This window comes from Bidens hawaiensis, unplaced genomic scaffold, assembly GCF_021521415.1.
Source record: "Bidens hawaiensis isolate Kalapana, Puna unplaced genomic scaffold, B.hawaiensis_p1.1 tig00067151_1, whole genome shotgun sequence".
In the NCBI taxonomy this organism is placed as follows: Eukaryota; Viridiplantae; Streptophyta; class Magnoliopsida; order Asterales; family Asteraceae; genus Bidens; species Bidens hawaiensis.
The window spans coordinates 40,868-62,362 of NW_027501894.1; the positions used below are offsets into that span (position 1 = coordinate 40,868).

The following is a 21,495-nucleotide window of genomic DNA, read 5'->3' on the forward strand; positions in this document are numbered from 1 at the left end:
TATTTAAAATCAAAAACCAATACTCCTCCTCAAGCTGGAGAGTGTAGATCTCGAGCACCCAGCTTGCCAAGAAATACACGTAAGATTGAGCACCAAGAGGCTTAGTGAACAAATCAGCAACTTGTTGTTTGGTTCCAATATAAATTGGCAAAATATCTCGAGACTCCACCCTTTCTCGAACAAAATAATAAATCCATTTCGACATGTTTCGTCCGTTCATGAAAAACAGGATTATTAGCAATGTGTTTGACTGCAAGATTATCACAATATAGAGGAGTCACACCCTTGCAAAAAACTTGAAAATCTTTTAATAGCCATCGAACCCATAAAATTTCACTCACCGTAGTCCCCATAGCTCGGTACTCAGCCTCAGCTGAAGAGCGAGAAACAACTGATTGTTTTTTCGTTTTCCATGAAACCGGAGCCCCCCTAACAATAACAAATATCCTGTTCTTGAACGACGAGTAATTGGGTATCCTAACCAGTCAGCATCACAATAGGCATCAAGATTTAAATCTCCTTGTTTCGGTAAAAAGATACCTTGCCCAGGTGTGGTTTTTAAATACCTAAGCACGCGATTAATAGCTTCCATATGCTCTTCACATGGATCTGAGACAAATTGACTAAGAATATTTACTGAATATGCTATATCTGGTCTTGTTGCTTGTAAATACAACAACCTTCCAATCAATCGACGATATTGAGAGGCATCAGTTTTGTTGCTTTCTTCACATTGATCCAGCTTCAGATTTTGTTCCATAGGAAAAGAACTTGGACGACATCCCAGTTGACCACTATCCTCAAGGAAGTCTAACGTGTACTTTCGTTGACTTAACACCATACCATCGGATGATCGAGCCACTTCAATGCCCAAAAAATATTTCAGAGGTCCTAGATCTTTTATACTGAACTGTTCATTCAAGTAAGTTTTGGTCATCTCAATCTTTTTCTCATCATTCCCGTGATGATAACGTCATCGACATATATTAAGACAACAATAAAGGAGTCTTTAGAAACCAAGGTAAACAACGAGTGGTCTGCCTTGGATTGGACAAAACCGTAACTAATTAAGGCAGTAGTAAATTTTTGATACCAATTTCTAGAAGCATGTTTTAGCCCGTAGATGGATTTTCTTAATCGGCATACTTTTGTTTCTTCTTTCTTAAAAAATCCTTGCGGGATTTTCATGTACACCTCTTCCTCCAAATCTCCGTGTAAAAAGGCATTATTTACATCAAGTTGATGTATTATCCAATCTCTTTTAACCGCAATAGCAAGTAGAACCCTTACTGTCACAAGTTTTGCAACCGGGGCAAATGTTTTATGAAAGTCAATTCCTTCCATCTGCGTGAAGCCTTTGGCAACCAACCGGGCTTTATATCTTTCAATCTCTCCGTTAGGCTTATATTTAATCTTATAAACCCACTTGGAGTCTATAACATGTTTCCCTTCCGGTAATTCTTCTATGGTCCAAGTCTTGTTTGCCTCAAGTGCTTCAATTTCTTTCTTCATAGCTTCAACCCAGTGCTTATTTTTTATAGCTTGATGGAAGAACTTCGGCTCATCATTACTCGTAATGGCCGTCAAGTAAGCTTTATGAGAGTTAGAAAATTTATTGTAAGATAAATAATTGGAAAGAGAGTGTACCGTAGAAAAAGAATGATTGTTCGTGGCGCGCGAATGGTCAATGGAAGGTGGCAGTTTTACATCAAAACCCTCAAATTTCTTTGGTTGAAAAATATTTCTCTTCTCTCTGTTGCACACACTTCCAGATTCAGATTCTATGGGTAGCTCGGTTTCAGTCACAGCAGGCTCTTCTGGGTTTAGATTAGTACATTGTTGGTCATTCTCATTGGGGCCTTGTTCTGGGCTGCTTTCTTCACTTGTGTCTAATGGGTTGTGATCATTAGAACTATCTCCTGGCCCATGTTCATAATCTTGTTGTGGGTCTTCATGACTCTCATTATTGGACTGATCTTCATTCTTTTCACCATTTATTTCTTCAGCAGGTTGATCCAAAAGAAGATCCCAATAGCTTTCATCAATAACAGGTGGTTCAAAAATTTGAGGATCATTTGCCTTTGATTTTACTTCTTCAAAAGGATATTGTCCTTCTATAAATTGAACATCACGAGAGGTGATAAATTTTCCATGTTCAACGTCATAAATCTTATATCCTTTAGTGCCTTGAGGATACCCTAGAAAAACTCCAGGTCTCCCCCTCAATGCGAATTTATCTCCTCTTGTTTCTGTACTTCGATAATATACTAAGCAACCCAATACCTTCAAATTTTTATTATCGATCGGTTTATCAAAAATGATCTCATATGGAGTCTTGTTCTTTATGGCCTTTGACGGAAGTCGGTTAATAATGTGAGTAGCAGCTTGTATGCACTCACCCCAAAACCTTCTTGGTAAACTTGCTTGAAACATAAGGGACCGAGCTATCTCAAGCAAATGCCGATGTTTACGTTCCACAACACCGTTTTGTTGATGGGTATGTGGACATGTAGTTTCCAAAAGAATTCCCTCCTGAGAATAAAATTCTTTCATTCTATTTGAGAGAAATTCTCCACCATTATCACATCGTATCCTCTTAATTGGCTTTCCAAATTGAGTCTTTACCATCCTTTGGAAATTCATTAAACACTCACTAGCATCGCTTTTGTGCTTTATGAGATAGGTCCACACGGCCCTACTGAAGTCATCAACAATAGTTAAAAAATAACAAGCATACGAGGTGGAAGGCTTGCGGTATTTTCCCCATATATCGCAATGAATAAGATCGAAACACGCATTACTTTTTATAGAACTCTTTGGGAAAGGTAATCGAGTAAACTTGGCTTTATTGCAAGCATCACAATTAAAGTCTTTAATATTAAAACAACTATTTTTGAAAAAAACCAATGCGACAAAGTTTATCAAATGAAGCATGTCCTAATCTTTTGTGCCAAACTTCAACATCCGTCTTTGACACCATAGCCCTTTTTTCTTTAACCACCATGCCCATTCGATAGAGACCATTCACGCGTTTACCCACTCCAATCATCTTCTTCGAATCTAAGTCCTGCATACAACAAAAATCAGGAAAAAAACTGACAACGCAATGAAGGTCAGTGGCAAGTCTACCAACCGAGAAAGCAGATTGCAATTAAAATCGGGTATGTATAGGACTTTTGTTATTTTTGTTTGGTTGATTAACATTCTATCGCCCATTCCTTTGACGGTAACACTAACACCGTTTGGAATAATAACAGGTGTTTCTTTGGTAAGTTCAGAATAATTTTCTAGTAGGTTAAGCGAATGGACAATATGATCCGTAGAGCCGGAATCAATAATCCATTCTTCATGCTGTATAGAATTACCTGCCATGCTTTAGAAAATTGATCACCTTCAATGTTATTCTTAGTCTCTGTAAAGTGTTTAAGAAGTGTTTGATATTGTTGTTCATTCAAGCCACCAAAAGTGGTATTGCTTTGACTGTTCTCGATGCACCCGGCTATCTGCTTCCCTTTCTCTCTTTTTACTTTGCCTGGGATACCCGATTCTCTCAAAACATGCGTCCCTTGAGTGACCTGTTTTTCCACAGTGCATACAAACTTCATTCTCGTTGTTGCGTTTTGTATCCTTTGCCCCACCTTTATACCTTTGAGTCGTAAACCCACTGTCACGTCTTGTTTGTTGTCCGGCTTGGAATGCAACAGAATCAGTTTGGTTTCGTTTGGCAGCGGCTATGCTTCTTTGTTGTTCATCCTCGGAGGCGAGACGATATGCTTCTCCTAAAGTAGGAGTCGGTTTCATCGATAGCAGGTGAGTCCTTATGGCCGTGAAGTCAGAATCCAGACCCATAAGAAATTCATATAGCTGCTCTCTCTCTTGAAATCCTTTCATCTTCCTCCCGACATCACATGAACAATTCCCACAGGTGCAACGTGGTGGGGCTAAAACCATATGGATCTCGTCCCATATGGAATGTAATTTTGTGTAGTAGGTAGAGACCGAAGAACCGTCTTGTCTCGTCATGGTAAGGGATTGCTTTAGTTCGTAGGCTCGGGGTGTGCTTTCTTTCCCAAACCGCTCTCTTAAGTCCAACCAGATTTCAAGGGAGGTATTAGCATATTTGACACTACCTCGAATGCTTTTCTCCATGGCAGTAGTCAACCATCCCTTTATCATAGCATCGCAACGAAGCCATACCATATAATTATCTTCGGTCGGATTGGGTTTTGGAATAGAACCGTCTACGAAACCCATCTTGTTTTTGGCGAATAAAAAATTCGTCATCTCTTGGCACCAATCGCTGTAGTTTACATCGGTTAGTAGGTCGTTTACTTGCATTTGTTTGGGGTAATCGGAAGCGTGTATATAGTAGGGTGAACTGGGATCGATAGTTTTGTGATTATTCATGTTGCCACCGGACGTTTCTTTACCTCCAGCCATGATGATGTTTTTTTTTTATTTAAGAGTAATTGGGTTTATCCTGCTCTTGATACCATGAAAAAAATATCAGAGGAAGTTATTTTTCATTACTTGCTTTTTAATGTCGAATATACATAAACTATTTATACACCCAAATCAGAAACACTCTCCTGGTCAAATACAAAAAGCTAAAGGATAAACGTTAACCTTTTAAACTAGTTCTTAAGTTATCTTTAACTAATAAAGATAATAATAAAATATAAAAGACAATCGTAGAAGTATAAGAATCATATTTAAAATCAAAAACCAATAAGTATCGCCTTATTGTTACATGAATGATATGTGTTTCTGATCCAACTTCATTCTTTTTCTTTTTGTGGGGTAGACGTGGCAATATGAGTGGGTCGGTCTAGTCGGGTAATAGGCTAAAACGGGCTCAGATCAAAATGAGTAACATTGTATAAATGAGTTAATTTCAACGTGTTTAAAGCATACTCCTTACAGTTGTGTAATTTAGTAATTTCAGATAGCATTTCCTTATGAAGTCCAAGGTTTTGCAGCACAACTCCTTTAAATCCAAGACAACATACTCTCACAAAGACTAGCCCTTCACTCAATGCAAGTGGGTCTAAAATGGGTCACGGATCAGGTCAACGCTCTGGTCAAGAACCGCCAACTTCTTGTTGATGCATTATCACCATTAAGGCAGGGCGCGGTCAAAGGTGGAGAAGGGGTCATTTACTTGTGGGCCAAGTTACCTGATAAGTTCATTGATGACTTTGACGTGGTCCGTTGGCTCGCTAATAAACATGGTGTTGTTTTAATCCCGGGCAGCCCGTGTGGGTGCCCGGGTCACGTTAGGATCTCGTTTGGTGGTCTGGTGGAGAACGATTGTCGGCTTGCATCCGAGAGGTTGAAGAGAGGATTGGAAGAATTGGTCAAAGATGGAATGATTTGGCTTTGATCTCTAGTGTTGTAGTTCAGTAACAAAGAAGTTTAAAAGGTTGAACTTTTACAATCAATGGAAAGTTTATAATGAAATTGAAGGTCTCTTTATTTTATTTTTTTTAGATATGCATATGTTGAACTTTTGAACCACACAAATTTTATGCATTCATACAAGTGATTAGCTCTTCAACAAAAGGAAACAAGAAACAACAAGCATACATAGATGTGATCAAACAAATATGTTTTTTTTTTTCAGAACCAATAATATGTTGAGAACTGTTCAAATTCCACAATAGGTTTTGATGGGACACTCTGAGTTAACCCCTTCAGGAGTGTAATAGAAATGCATATACTCGTAATTATCGAATGCACGAAACTTTAGTGGGTGGTCTTTGTCGACGAGTTGTTGAGGTACCTCTATGATGTGGTCCCTGATAGATGCAAATAACCCCAGTACATATCTGTCGTTGTCCTCCGTCATCATCACCCTGTGAGTTGGCGCTTCAATTCTTCCGTTTGTCCATGCCTAACATAAAAATAAAAACACCATCAGTCACCAGTTCATAGTTCCCTTACAAAAACTTGCCGGTTAACCGTTTGATCAACCCATTTGTCCTCATCTTACACTATGTGTGAGATTTTACTGGGTACATCTGATTGTTTAATATATATAAACTATAAATTACCATGAACGCATCCGCTGCCATGACTACAAAAGACGATGGTGGATATTCGACTTCAATCCATTCCCCATCTTTGGTCATTATCTCCAAACCATTTACTTCATCTTGATGAAGATAAGTCATGAAGCATTTATCGGTATGCGGAAGAATTCCCAACATTTTCTCGTCCCCTGTAGCTCGTAGGTATTTCGTCGGTTTAAGAAGATAAGTTGTTGACCCACGAATCGATTCATAGTGTTCCTCTATACCATAACTCTCTGCTATCATTTTCATCACTATCTTGTCTAGTTCGGCTACAGCCTTTGAGTACATCAACACACTATCACTGAAACATCAAAATCAAACAAATCATAATTTTATGTTTGATATCAGTTATAGAACACGCCTGCAGGGTGGAACCAAGGTAGGCCATAGGCTGTTAATGAGCAGAGCCGAGCCCAAGCGAGCCAGGTTGGACACGGGCTGAACTCGTTCATCTTAATGAGCTGAAATGTTGAGCTCAAGCTTTGCTCGTAAAAGTTGAGCCTACTAGTTTGTTTTTATTTTTTTAATTAATTTTATAATTTTACACACACACAGACACATATATAAGCTAAAAGATAATATTTTTAACATACAAATAATGCAGAATTAATAAACAGATGATATATATATATATATATATTGAAATTTGGGTTTTTTAAATTAGCCAACAAGCCTGCGAGCTTATCTTGGCTCAGGCTCAATCGTTTACAGACCAAGATTGCTCGCTTGGCTCGTTTACAAAATAGCCGATTTCAAGCAAGACACTAGCTTTTTGGACAGCCCTAAACCAGCGGCTCAATGAACCCAATCCCTCGGATTTTTTTTCTTATAAAATTCATGAAAAACATGACTTAAGATTTGGTTACACCACTTAAAAACGCGGTAAAAAGGATATAGTATTAGAAACAAAACGTACGAGAAACTTTGATTTCCGGAGGGCCACATGAGTTTTATGAAACTTTCAACTCCTTCATTAGTAGTTGTATTTTCAATGCCTAAGCTTTCATAGAGAGGAACCATGGGCTGTTGCCCAATATAACCATTATATGGTGTACTTAATACGTTTAAAGCTTTTACTTCAGTAGGAAGATCGAATAATTCTTGCGATGCAAGGAAAGTTGCATCACGAAGTTCACGAGACACTCCATCAAACACTGCTATGAAACACCCGAATTCTTCAAGTGCGCGTCTAACTTCACCGCACTTTGTAACCCAAGAACTTGAATGTAAGTTTAAACTTTTTAAAGATAAATCAATAACTGGAAGCTTGGGCTGTGTTGAGGAACCCATTGTTTCACTAGATCTCTCTCTATAGTAGGTTTATCAGAGTGTGTGCGCGTGCGTATATATCAATATATGTTACACACTCACCCCCTCATAGTGCATAACTACAAACAGAAAATGTTAAGAATAGTTTAAATAATCCAATCTAATGCTAGACCAGGTCCAGTAGCTCTTATCATTCATATTTTTTATGGCTCAATACGTTGGACGATGGTGATGTAAATTTAAACAATCAATCTGCATGATGTTTTTTACTATAGAAATGAATAAAAAAACAGCTGGATGATCGATTTTCAGTTTAACTGCCGGCCAAATGATCCTATTGTTTAGTACTTAAGCAAATAAGCATAGAGTTGTTTGCACATATTTGGTCTCACTTCTAGTAAATGATTAATCACTTGTTTCACAAATCAATATGTTTAGACTTTGGATGCTTCTTGACTGATTGATGCTTGCTAGTTATCTCATTAAAGCGACGTATTTTACATAATTGTCTATACTTGGTAATCCGTTATATTCATGTAATCAATCAAATATTTCACTTGAGCCCAATGATCATAAGGTGGTGAACATGAGGAGAATGAAGTCCATGCTTATCACATCAAATTAATAAAAATCTTCCTTGTCCACGTTGTCACGTACTCTTCACTCCCCTCCCGACTGACCCTGCTGATCTAACGTGTACGAAAACAAAGCACGCCCGAGCATAATGCTCAGCGTACGAATTAATAATAAAAAAACAAACAACAACCACAAGTGATACGATAAGAAAATATGTCATATTAAGTAATATCAAAACAGAAAGTAACATTAAAACAGGGTGGCTAATCAACTTCACACAATACATTTTTTACACAAACTTTATACATTCATTCATGGATATGATAAGACAATGGTGTCACCTTGGGTTTGAACAATACACATTTAATTCAGATACATATAAATTTCTGGTTGAATATTGGTGCTTCAAATTCCACAATAGGTTTTGATGGGGCGCTCTGAGTTAGTCCCTTCAGGAGTGAACTGCATATACTTGTAATTATCAAATGCGCGAAACTGCAGCGGGTGGTCTTCATCAACGAGTTCTTGAGGTATCTGTATGATGTGATCTTTGATATATGCAAACAGTCCCAGAGAAAATCTTTCTTTGTCACCCCTCATCATCACCCTGTGAGTTGGCGATTCGATTCTTCCATTTGTCCATGCCTAATTAAACACCACATTCAAAATTTTACGTGCACAATCGAACTTGCTATACTCGTAGCTATCTAGAAATAAAATGCCTACATCTTCCTGGATTGCAAATACTTATATAGATTATATATGTGAGTTGCGAGAAATATTTAATCGAGATTTATAACCTAAGTTCATTGTATTTTGTTATACCCTTAGTATTTTAGCTAGTCGGTTAAGGGTAGCTAGCTATTAGTTAGTTATTCAGTAGTTAAATAACTACCGCCGTATGTTTGTGTGCAAAATCATGAAACAAGCTTATGTTAAATTGTATGTGTTTGTGTACAATCTCTTGACATTCAAATATCCTGCAGAGGTCTCAAGATATATGAAATAAAAATTGATAACAAAGTTTAAAGAGAGTATATATTTAAAAAAAGTATATAAAGTATAAATTACCATGCAAGCATCTCCAGCCATGACTACAAAAGATGAGGGTGGATAATCAACTTCAATCCACTCCCCATCTTTTGCCTTAATCTCCAGACCATTTACTTCATCTTGATGAAGATAAGTCATCATAGATTTATCGGAATGTGCAACAAGCCCCAAACTTTTCTCATTCCCTTGAGCGGGTAGGTATTTCGACGGTTTAAGAAGATAAATGGTCGATCCACGCATAGATTCGTAGTGTTCCTCTATTCCATAACTTTTTGCTACCATTTTCATCACTATGTGATCAAGTTCTGCTACAGCCTTTGAGTACGTCAACACACTTTCGCTGAAACATCAAAATCAAACAAATTATTGTTTGTATCAATATCAGTTATACAACTGGTTAGTAATTTATTTTTTATTTTGGTATCAGTAGGTGGTTTATGAACAAGGCTGGTACTTATAGATATTTTGTAGAACTTGCATATAGAGGTAGTTCGCTACGCCTATACACGACTCGCAGAACTCCAAAGATTTTGGTGAAAAGCTGGTTAAGTTTGGTCTAAAACTCCAAGAGTTTGCCTGCCACCCAAGAAAACTTGCCTAGTTCGTTTATAGGCGGACAAGAAGTTATATAAAGCATCTATAATTCCAATGCCTACAGAGTTGGATGGGATAACGAACTGGTCACCTTATTGGTTCACTGGTCGGATCAGTTGGACGGAAGTTAATCAAGTCCCGGATTGATAATCAAACACCATCTAAGCGAATAACCCTCGAATATATTAATCAAAAAATCTCACTAAAAAAACTGATTACAAACTATCAAACCCTAACTCGGTTTGACTCTTGATGAACCCTAACTCGGTTACATCTCGTGTGTGTCTCCAGATGAACCCTAACTCGGTTGCACCTCACAGCACACCACAATCTATAATGTCTAACCATGACATGTAAATATAGACTAACCTAACTTGCTAGCCAAGACATTACCAATTATAATTACAATACAATTGGGAAACACAACATAACTAGGAAATATAACCAACTATGACCAGCTTGTCAATATTGGTCTCTCAAGTTCACCGACTTGTGACTTGGAGTCTGAAATTACTTCCAACGGTTAAGAACTGTAAAACATCATAAATAATAAAACAACAAACTAAAACTACACATCATATATGTACATATATATGTGTGTGCGTGTGTAAAATACAATTTTATCAAACTAAGAAACAATTAATTATGTTTTGATATAATTTATAATTTTAACAAACTTATCATAAATAAAGTAGGGAGTCTCTAGTAATATATGATTTATAAAATGAGATATTAAAGGAAAAAAGTAAAAAAAAAATGGAAATTCGGACCGACCACCCGGTTCACGTGCCTGATGCTTAACCGGCCCGTTCACATGGCGAATAGTTAACAATGCATATGCTTAATCGATCACCAGTCTTATTTCTAAATAACGTATTTACGCAAGAATAATTTCAACTAATCTGTGAGGAAAAAAAAACTGTACCAGAAGCTTTGATTTCCAGAGGGCCACATGAGTGTTGTGAATCTTTCAGCTTCTTGTTTAGTAGTTACATCTTCAATGCCTAAGCTTTCATAAAGAGGAGCCATGGGGTTTAATTTCCCAGAGTAACCACTATACGGTGTCTCTAGAATGTTTAAAGCTTTCACTTCAGTAGGAAGATTAAACAACTCTTGCGATGCAACGAAAATTGCATCGCGAAGTTCACGTGACACTCCATCATACAAGGCTATGAAGCACCCGTACTCTTCAAGTGCACGTCTAACTTCACCACACTTTGCAACCCAAGAACTTGAATTCAAGTCAAAACCGTTTAAAGATAAATCGATAACCGGAAGCTTGGGCTGTGTTGTGGAACCCATTGTTTCACTAGATATGTATGAGAGGGTTTTGTTATAAGTGACAAAATATAGTTACAAGTTATAAGTTATAACCTTGGAACCATTTATATAGTAGCAGGGATGATTTAACTCTTTGTTAAGAATATTTAAATATATAATCAAAATAATACTGGACCTTCTTGTTATATTGTGTTCGGGTTTATATGCCTGACACGATTTTCGGGTTCATGTCCTGTTAGACGCACCAACCTGCAAACACATGACCCATTTAACACGACTAAATTATTATGTTACGGTATGTTTGACTATATATAGAAGTGGCTAGCTATAAAACAGCTAATGATTTTATGTTAAATTCCCGGCCTAGTGTTGAGTGATCTTGTTCTTTAGCTAAGTGAATGAGGAAATAAAAGTTCGTTAGCTATTTGAACCAATGTCGTTTTTGAAGATTATCCTTACATATGTCCAATGAGACAACTAGGTGATTCGCGTTAATGAAGCAGCGTGCTTCAACATCTTACAAACACGTACTTTAGATAAACAATCCTAGACACGCTCGTAGTCTTATTGTTTGTACTTTGTTTATACAAACAATAAGCTATTTCGAGTGTGTTTATTACTAAAGATATTAATGGAAATAAGTAAAAGTACACATGCATATAGTAGATATCAACATCAACACCTGTCCAATAAAATAGAAATGAGGACTAGGTATCCATATGACTCATTTAACATCTAAATAATCATAGTTTATTAGTCTAATGTGAAGTGGTCTTGTTCTTTGGTTAAAGTTAAGAGCCATTATTTTAATTAACATGATGTGTAGTGTATTAATAATTGGGTAAGTTAATAAATAAACATTTGATCGGTACAAAATGAACGGTTAACTTCTCAAAAAAATTAATAGTCCTATACGGCTATACCTGTGCATAAACGTGCTTACTCCGAGGGAATTAAACTAATCAAATTTCACAAATGAATCAAAACACTCATTTTCTCTCCAAACTTACAAAACATTAATGCATTTTGGAATAAACTAGAATAAAAAAGGCTTTTAATCCACCCGGGACCCCCACCTTCCGCATTTCAAAGCACGTCGGTACTTGCATTTCGACAAAGTGCAATCTTCAACAATGCATGACAAAATGCAATCATGAACTCTCGATGGCGAAGCATTTGTATGGCTAGCTAGGTTTGTTGTTTCACTGAAAGATTTATGGCCACCGTCTTTGTCTCCTAAGGAGTACATATGCCGCGTCCCTGAGTGGTCTACGTAGCCATGATCCGCATTAGGCGTCCACATGACTTTTATTTTTGTCTAAAGACTTCATGTTTATTTTAAAAATCAATGTTTATTTTGTAAAAGTTAAATGATTAAATGATTATTGATGATTTTCTCTTGATGTTTCTGTTGACTAGGTTGGGTTATTCCTTAATAAAGATTGTACCGTATTCATTAAGGTGTAAGTTTCAGTAGTTAAATTTACCAACTATGTATGTAATTAGTAGACCGAGTCTCTCTTAATGATGTTATTTCTTCTAGAACTCTTTTTTCTGTTTGTATACTTACAAGTTGTTCAAATAGTTTATTTAAATTTAAAATGTATAAAATCTAACACTTAAACGTCAAAATATTCAACATTAAAGGATAGACAAAAGAAATGTAATGACATAGACAAGAAATGTAACGACGAACTCACTATTTTTTGTGTATGCATTATGCAACATCAAATATCGAAAAGTCATTTAGATTTTTTATTATTATTAGTAGCAGTAGTATCCTAAATATAAAGAGTACCGTGATCAACATTAATGTTCACAATTTCACATGATGTCAATGTAATTAAGAAAATAAAACCATAAGAATGAAAATGCAAAGAAAGCTTATTTTTGGGATGAAAATGATAGTTTACTCTTAAATAACATTGTATTTGTTTATTTAATTTGATATTTTAGTGGTTTAAGTCAGCACTTTTTTCTTGCTCCGTATGAAGTTAATAAATATCTGAGATATGTTGAAGCAGTCACAACATCTTGTTCCTCCATTTTCTATGGTCGGTTAATTATCTACTCGTGATCATAATTGAGACTCAACTTGATTTATATATATAATATATATATATATTCAACTTTTCTGCTTCAACACTTCTAGACAGTTGAATTTTTTATGGGCTTAATTATTGTATATTTTTAATATGAGCTATTTTATATTTGTATCAATTTCAAGATTAGAGAATGTAGATATGATAAAGGACATTTGATACTGTAAATACAACAAAATCACATCTAAAGATCAATAACGGCTATCGATTTCTGACCCACAGGTTGTTAATCACATCTTCTGTCGGAATCCCATTAAGGGCCATACCCATTTTAGCCTATCGTATATTATTTATTAATATGTACTAGGACTAAAACACGAAACCTGTGTTTTGACAAAACAAGAATCTTTAATCATATATAAAGAATACGAAATTCACAAGTTTGTTACGCGAACTCACGTCTTTTTATCTACCAAACATGAAAACACCATTATCTAATCTGGAAGTTGAAGGACCTGATGCAGAAAGCAAAGATGAATGCGAATAACAGAACCAACCCAATGTGCACACCAGCAACAACCCCAAGAAAATCATGCTTGAAACCAAAATACCGATCCAAGTACTCTTTAACGGTTTCACCGCCTGTTAGTACATCATCATAGTCCCCGAACTGTGACGAAAGGAATCCGTAAATAGTCCAAGCCATTGGGTTTGCCCAGTAATACCATCTCCACCACACAGGAATTTTCTGTTTTTTCCACAAAATAAAACGATTTTAGAACTTTGGTAAATAAAGGTTCTTCTGGTAACCACTTGATATATTTGTTTGTGTCAAAAACATCAACCCTAACTCACACACACTTAAAATCGTATAACCCATACACATCCCATTTATATAAACGTGTCAAACAGGTTGGCGGGTAATTAAGTTGTAATTTGTAAACATGTTGGTCAGGTTGGTAAGTTGTAAAATTCGTGTTAAGCGGGTTAGCATGGTCGACTAGTTTAACGAAAGGGTTAACTGGTCATCTCGAACACGACACGTTTATTTATACATGTTAACTAGAAACACAACCCAATTTTTAACGGTCAACCCAAAACATATTTATTTACATGTGTCGTGTCAGAAATTTCCAACTTTACAACCAACTGGATGAATTTAATATATTAAGAGAAACTTACGGGTCGCGGAATGATGAATCCCGAGAACAGATTGAAGACTCCGAAGAACGAGCCGGCGATGGTGGCAGCAATGTTGGCATTGGGGGTCATGGCGACGGTCATCATACCGTAATAGGTCATGTAAAGCAAGCAACACAATTGGAAGTACAAAAACCAGAAGAATTTAGCAGCGGTCCAACTAAACCCAATCATGGAATACACGATAACACTATACACCCCTGTCTGCATCAGCACATACGGAAACTCAACGAAAGCTTGGGCAAAAGCATACGGCAAAGCAGAATACATGCCGGCGGCTCTTTCTCTGTAAAACACAGTTCGCTCGACAATCACAATCGGTTGAACCGCAAACGCGTTTTGGTTTCCTAAGAAAAGAACCGCCGAGTACATTGAGCCCATTGCATTCGCCAGATCATGTGGGTTTATCCTGAAAGACATGTATTGATAAATAAATGGTTTGAAATTAAGAGTGCAATCGTGTAAATAGAGGCGACTCCATGATACACCACCCCACCCCACCCCACCCCACCCCACCCCTAATAGTTTACACCAATATGTGTGTCACATCCATATGGACTGAATGATGTCATACGGATCAAATAATTCATACATGCCAATGATGTCAAATTAACTTTATAGACTAGAGACTTTTCAAATTATACGAAGCATGTGATTGGCAAAAAAATAACTATACGAGTCATATGACTTTGTTAATGGTCACATCAGTTATTTCTTTATCAATCAAAAGCATCATGCAGAACATATTATTTTCCCCTTACAACCGATATAACCATTTTTTCTTTGTCATACGCCCAGTATTACACGTCAATGCTATTTGGATAGTGTGTCAGTGATGTTTGTTTAGTTGTTCCATATCATATTTTCACTTGTTAGGATACATAAGAGAAAATATTTTTTTAGGAAAGGCCCTTGATTTTAGAATTGATGCTTACCTTTTACCACCGATATCCCAAAACATTGTACCGAACATGATTACAATAAATGTGGTGAAGACGAAACGCACAGCTGTGTACGACGAGTTCCGCCAGTATGAACACCGTTGTTTCCACAAACATGCTAAACACTGAACAATGAAGCTCTGCGAGTATTGAGTCGGGAAGAACAGATCTTTTGTGCCGGGATGTGGTACACCTAATTCGGCGATCAAGGCTTTGTTTCTCCTGTAAATTTTGACAAAGAAAGTCAATAAAAATGAAAACTTTTAAACGAAAGATTGTCGCCAAATAAGAGGTAATTCATCGTGTACTCACTTGTAAAGTTCGGAGTTCCTGTAGATTTCAGTGAAGTCAACTCCAAGAGCAATTTCTTGTGCTGAAGTACTGACTTCTAACATCCATGTTGCGGGGTTATATCCGTCTTTTATCTTTCTTGTACAATCGATAGCAAAGCTATAGTAGGGTACATGCACCGATCAGCCGGTGTCCCGATGATTGAGTGCTATGTGCCTTATGTCCAAGGCTTGATGCAAAACTACTATCGAGCCGGGGGTCTCACTGGAATCAGCCTCTCTATCCTTATGGGGTAGAGGTAAGGCTGTCTACATCTTACCCTCCTCAGACCCTACTATAGCTTTGCTATTGGTGGGATATACTGAGTACGATGATGATGATGATGATGATGATGTTTATGCATTAAAAATACGCCTTGGACTTGCTTTGCCCGTTAAGAGTAAACGAAATAGACTCGTGTATAGGTAAACGGGTCAAAACTAGAAACAACTTATTAAGGTGGTAAAAAGAGAGAGGTTGACTAGTGACTCAAAACAATACACTTTATATTATAGTTAAATCAATTGTGATGGGCTGACCCGAAACACCTTTTTGCCAACATGTTTATTTTTTTATAAACATGTAATGTGTCAAATATGATTTTAAGAGATTCATGGTTATGTACAACCTGTTTGACCAATATTTGTTTTAGCCTGTTAGAGATGAAAGGGTCACAATTACAACCTCGTTCATATTGATAGTTGCGTACCTCAAAGTATTTGATTAATTCACATGAATGGCGACCTACAGGTCCAACATATAACTCTTGCCCACCTCTTTTCATCAAGAACAACTACAAAACCACAATATTAACAACATATTTCATTTATTTATAAATAAATTATTTTCTCGTACTTTACCAAAAGCTATGCTATTAGTGGAATTATACTCAGTATGTTTGTTGTATTTTTCTTTTATAAATAAACAAAACAATGGCAATTAAGTGCATTTATATGATTGTACCTCATCAAAAGCTTCAAATATGTCAATGCTCGGTTGATGAATGGTGCAAACAACTGTTCTTCCAGTATCCACGGTGTTCCTAACCGTTCTCATAACAATGGCCGCAGCCCTAGCATCTAACCCAGAGGTTGGCTCATCCATAAAAATTATGGACGGGTTAGCCACGAGCTCAACAGCTATGGTTAACCTTTTTCTTTGTTCAGTTGATAGCCCATTGACACCCGGCAGCCCAACTAATGCATCCTTTATCGGGTTGAGTTCCACAAGATTCATCACCTCATTAACAAACATCTGTAGAATTGTATAACATTATTCAAAATTCTTAATAATGCAAAACATGATTTTTTATTATTATTTTTTAATTAGACTCGTTAACCATGGGTATATAACAAACCTTTCTCTTGTGTTCATCAACATCTGCTGGTAACCTGAGCCATGCTGAGTATAGTAAAGACTCATAAACGGTTACATGAGGTGAATGGATGTCGTTTTGCTCGCAATAACCAGAAATTCGAGCAAATGTTTCTTGTTTTTTGGGGTAACCAGAAATCTTGACATCACCTTCAATATGGCCACCCGTTTTTCGACCTGCTAACACGTCCATGAGAGTAGTTTTACCAGCACCACTTACACCCATTAGAGCCGTGAGAACACCAGGCCTAAATGCCCCACTAAGGCCTTTAAGTAGCAGCAACCGATCTTCACCCACCTCCTGATCTTTCATTTCCTATAATCGTTATCATAAACCCATCAATAAAAATCAAATTAATCCTTTTCATGCCAAGTTGAAAAAAATATATTGTCAGCCAACCTAACGTAATCTAACCTAATCTGGCCCGTTTCAAGGTTCAAACAATTCTGAAAATGATCCGCTTTACCCTAAACTCATTGCTTTTATTACTACCTCTTTAAAAAATATCATCTTTTTCACGCAAAAAAAAATATTATAACAGAATTTTTGTGGATCTATACCTAACCCAACCTGGTCTGACCTGTTTCAACACCCATTGCTCATATTACTACAATACTACCTTTAGGTAAAAGTAAAATAATTTTTCCTTGAAAAGTAACCTGTGGGATATCAACAGAGTATTTAATATCTTCAAAGGTGATTGAATGGGGTTCAAATGGAAGGATCATTCCTTTCTTTTTATTATGGCCTCCTTCAGCTTCCTTCTTCATGGATGATAATTCAGTTGCTGAATCGCTTTCATCCTCTGTTGATACATTGGCTTGAGGTTTTTCAAAAGCTGTAAACCCATAAAACAAATGTTACAAAACGACAATACTATCCAGACACCACTGACGTGTCACATGACCCGTATGGTCATACTGGGCGTATGGTAGGGCCCGAATGACCTATCACAAACATAAAAAACTCACGGTTTAGGAAGGCGAGAGACAAAGCGAAGCAGAAATTGAAGACTAAAATAAACCCGAGTAACGCCACAACTGCAATCCAATACCAATAAGCTTCTGCAAAGAACCCTCTTGATTTGATAACTTGTTTCCCAAGGGTTGAACCATTCAAAGGCTATATATAACACCAAAAACATTCATTTCAAAATGTGAACTTAATACTAAAGGTGTTAATTTGAGTCATTTGCTTATGAAAGGGTTGGTTTCTTATTAGGGTCAAATAGGTCAAACGCGTTGAAAGTTATCCGAAGCCTACTTTTGATGCATACAATGTCCCAAATCAGTTTATTAAAAGATTCATATTACTAATGTGATATTATTGAATCACACGCTTACTAATGGCAAAAGAATGTGTGATTCGTCTCGACCAGTTATATAACTCCCCAGTTTTCCCACCTCTAAAGCAAACAAAGCTGTGTGTGACTTACTGTTTTCCAGCTGTGCCCAAGAAACTCATTTACTGCTATTCCATTCATTGCATACATCAAGGGAGATAACCAGTATCCCCATAACCACCAACTCTTAATATAATCTTCGGAAACAAAAACCCATTTTTTAGTTGAAAAAAGAAACAAAAAGCGCATGACGTATGTTTCAAATCTAGTTAACATAATACCTCGTGAAAGGACAAAACCGCCCAATACAAACACTAAGAGAATTGCAAATGAGCCAAACGTGTTTGCAATGATCATGTTCCTACCTAGCGCTGCAATAAACCGAAATAATGCAGAAGCCATTTGGTTAACAAGAAACAATATCAAAAATTGTTTGAAGAACCTACAAGATGTTGAAAAAGTTAGTATAAAATATTACATTCATTTAGGAGGTGTTTTGAAGTGAGTTTACCTTGAGACGTTAGGATCAAAGCCAATGGCATAGTAAGTGAGAACAGTCCAAATCGCAGCGTCCATAAATGAAACGGGAATCTTGATGATCCATGATGAAAGTGCATACGCCCACGAGGGATAAAACAAGAAGTTTCGTTGCTTGTAAAAAACAGGAAGTTTTACAATCGTCATTGATATCTCAGCCATTCCATTAAACATTACCGCAACAACGCCAAAAAATGCAGCACCTGTATACAATCCTCCGTCTTCTAGATCATCTTTATGCATCTCAGTGCGCAAAAACGCCGTTAAAGCAATGAGAGCCATGACAGTTAGCTGAAAACAACCAATGAAGAATGATACAAATTACAAATTTAATCAATATTGTTAAAAAAGATTATGAAAGATCAAAACTTATAGAGTAACATTACTACTTGAAACACTTTGTTATAAAGATTATGAAAGATCAGAACACCTAGAGAAACACTACACTTACTTTGGAACAAATTCTTATAGAGATTATGGAATATCAAAACTTTTTATATTAACACTGCACTACTTGGAACAATTTGTTAAAAAGATTATGATATATCAAAACTTTTAGAGTAACACTATACTTGCTTGGAACAATATGTTATAAAGATTATGAAAGGAAAAAACTTTTGGATTAATAATTGCTTACTTGGAACAATTTGGTAAAAGACTATGAAATATCAAATCTTAACACTACACTTGGAACATTTTTCTAAAAAATTATGAAAGCACAAAACTTCTACAGTAACACTACACTTTACTTGGAACATATAATTATAAAGATTATGAAATATCAAAACTATTAAATTAGTAGATACTTACTATGAACAATTTGTTTTAAAAAATATCAAAACATTTTGGTTAACACTACACTTACTTGGAACAATTTGTTATAAAGATTATTAAAGATCAAAACTTTTGGACTAACACTACATTTACTTGAAACAGTTTGTAAAAAGAGCTTGTGAAAGATCAAAAATTTTGGAGCAGCACTGCACTTTTTTGGAATAATTTCCTATAAATAATATAAAAGATCAAAACTATTAGACTAACACTACAATTACTTGGAGCAAATTGTCAAAAATAATATGAAAGATCAAAAATTTTAGATTAACACTACACTTACTTGGAGCAATTTGAAGATATGGACGAATGAGTTTCTTTTCATGAGCAACATCTCTCTATCAATGCAAGCTTTCAAGAGTTCTTTACCGTCTACACCGTATTTTTCGGTTGTCAGGGCAAGCCGGGTGGCTTTTACTTTTGTCAAACGGGGTTGCAATATCGTGTGCTAGTTTTCTTCCAACATGAAATGATTGGAATGCTTCTGCAAATTCTTTGGCCGTTACAAATCTATAAGGCTCGTCTCTCCTCTTCCAGTATTGTTCTTGATCTTTCTTGGATGTCACCTGTAACAAGATTTCAACAACACGGGGTGATAATATGGTCACTTATCGTCATTTAGGATATCAGACATGTCATGTAACACAAAAACGCATCTCACTTATTGGGCTAAATTCATGAAGTTTAAATGAACTTTACACTCATTCTTGATTTTACCAATTTTAGAAGCTAGTTTGGTGTCATGTCATCTCATTTCATTGTGTATGTATGTTTATTCCACATGGCATCGCCATCTGATGTGACATTTAATAAATAAATACTTTTAAATGTAGCATTGAACAATTTAGATATCGGTAAAAGTGAGGTTTGTTAAATAATATTGGTTTCTGTTGGGATTTGCATTGGTTTTAACTAATGTTACACTATAACTTGAAGAAAAAAGCATGATCTGATTCTTACTTCTTGCAAGAAATCCGCAATGCCTTTTCTTTCCGGACATTTAAATCCCATTGATTCAAAAAACTCAAGCACATTTTCACGCGGGCCTTGATAAACGATTTTGCCATCAGTCAATAGTATGATGTCATCAAACAGATCGTATGTTTCCGGTGCGGGCTGCAGGAGTGAAACGATAGCAGTACCCTCAAGAATGTGAATAAATTGTTTAAGTGAATGCACTATCTGATAAGTTGTAGAACTATCCAACCCTGTTGATATCTCATCCATAAGAAGAACCTTTGATGGCCCAACTATCATTTCACCTGTTGTCACACGCTTTTTTTGTCCACCAGATATTACTCGGATCATCTGATCTCCAACCTTGGTGTCTGCACAGATGTCCAACCCTAAGATCTGCACAAGGAACCATTTTCTTTACAATCAGATTTCTTTTGAATGGAAAAAGGGTCAAATGGGGCAAAATGCATTCTACTTTAACACAGATTAAATGTGTCAAGTTGATCGACCCAAAAAAGTGTATTACTAACGCATAAAACCTGCTAAATCATTTTATTCCAAAAAAATGAAATAGACAACCAAGTAATATTATTTTTGTAATCATATATAAGTGCAACCTGTTTCGGCCCATACATAAATTACCCGTACAACTTGAAAATATACTTTGAAATAATATCATGTATAAAAAAAATTGGTTCAAAAGAAAACATGTCAAATCAGTCAATGAGACTAATGACATTCTATTAAGAAAACAATTCAAAACAAGTTACCTAGAACGTGTATTATGTATGTATAAAACCTGCTCAAATTTTCTAGTCAAAATACTAGATTAATACTTAACTAATGTAAATTTTGTAATCATACTTAAGTTAAATATAACTCACAAAAAAACAATCTAAAAATTGGGTTGTAAGTGTTTAGGGCCAACCTAAACCATTTTTTTTTCACATATGATTTACATCTATCCTACCTTGAGAGTATAATCTGTGACCACACTAGCTTGTTGAGATTTGGTTGCAGCAGCCTGCATAACAACAAAACAATAACTTAAATTGTGACCATTAAAAATCCATAACAGTCTTTTTTATATGTT

General features: G+C 36.1%; 2 protein-coding genes and 1 pseudogene across 2 annotated transcripts; all 3 read right to left on the minus strand.

The window, feature by feature from the left end:
• Positions 1-5,572: 5,572 nt before the first annotated feature.
• On the minus strand, positions 5,573-7,417 carry LOC143604852 (deoxypodophyllotoxin synthase-like). The gene is made up of 3 exons (XM_077081204.1): positions 6,991-7,417; positions 6,054-6,375; positions 5,573-5,893 (listed from the first exon to the last, which is right to left on the minus strand). Exons 1-3 carry the CDS (start codon positions 7,362-7,364, stop codon positions 5,648-5,650), a joined length of 942 nt encoding a protein of 313 aa, XP_076937319.1. The 5' UTR covers positions 7,365-7,417; the 3' UTR covers positions 5,573-5,647.
• Positions 7,418-8,232: 815 nt separating this feature from the next.
• Positions 8,233-12,454, minus strand: LOC143604853 (deoxypodophyllotoxin synthase-like). The gene is made up of 3 exons (XM_077081205.1): positions 10,492-12,454; positions 8,991-9,312; positions 8,233-8,564 (listed from the first exon to the last, which is right to left on the minus strand). The coding sequence occupies exons 1-3, from the start codon at positions 10,866-10,868 to the stop codon at positions 8,325-8,327; spliced, it is 939 nt and encodes a 312-aa protein (XP_076937320.1). The 5' UTR covers positions 10,869-12,454; the 3' UTR covers positions 8,233-8,324.
• Positions 12,455-13,111: 657 nt separating this feature from the next.
• LOC143604855 (pleiotropic drug resistance protein 1-like) lies at positions 13,112-21,432 on the minus strand (annotated as a pseudogene).
• Between the last annotated feature and the right edge of the window lie 63 nt (positions 21,433-21,495).

Bases quoted from the DNA above. Each gene is read 5' to 3' on its own strand.
- LOC143604852 (XM_077081204.1), bottom strand. From the start codon at position 7,364: ATGGGTTCCTCAACACAGCCCAAGCTTCCAGTTATTGATTTATCTTTA. The intron at 6,376-6,990 runs GTACGTTTTGTT...TTGATGTTTCAG, and splicing joins TCCGGAAATCAAAGTTTCTC to TGATAGTGTGTTGATGTACT. The intron at 5,894-6,053 runs GTAATTTATAGT...TTTTTATGTTAG, and splicing joins TGGCAGCGGATGCGTTCATG to GCATGGACAAACGGAAGAAT.
- LOC143604853 (XM_077081205.1), bottom strand. From the start codon at position 10,868: ATGGGTTCCACAACACAGCCCAAGCTTCCGGTTATCGATTTATCTTTA. The intron at 9,313-10,491 runs GTACAGTTTTTT...TTGATGTTTCAG, and splicing joins TCTGGAAATCAAAGCTTCTG to CGAAAGTGTGTTGACGTACT. The intron at 8,565-8,990 runs GTAATTTATACT...GTGTTTAATTAG, and splicing joins TGGCTGGAGATGCTTGCATG to GCATGGACAAATGGAAGAAT.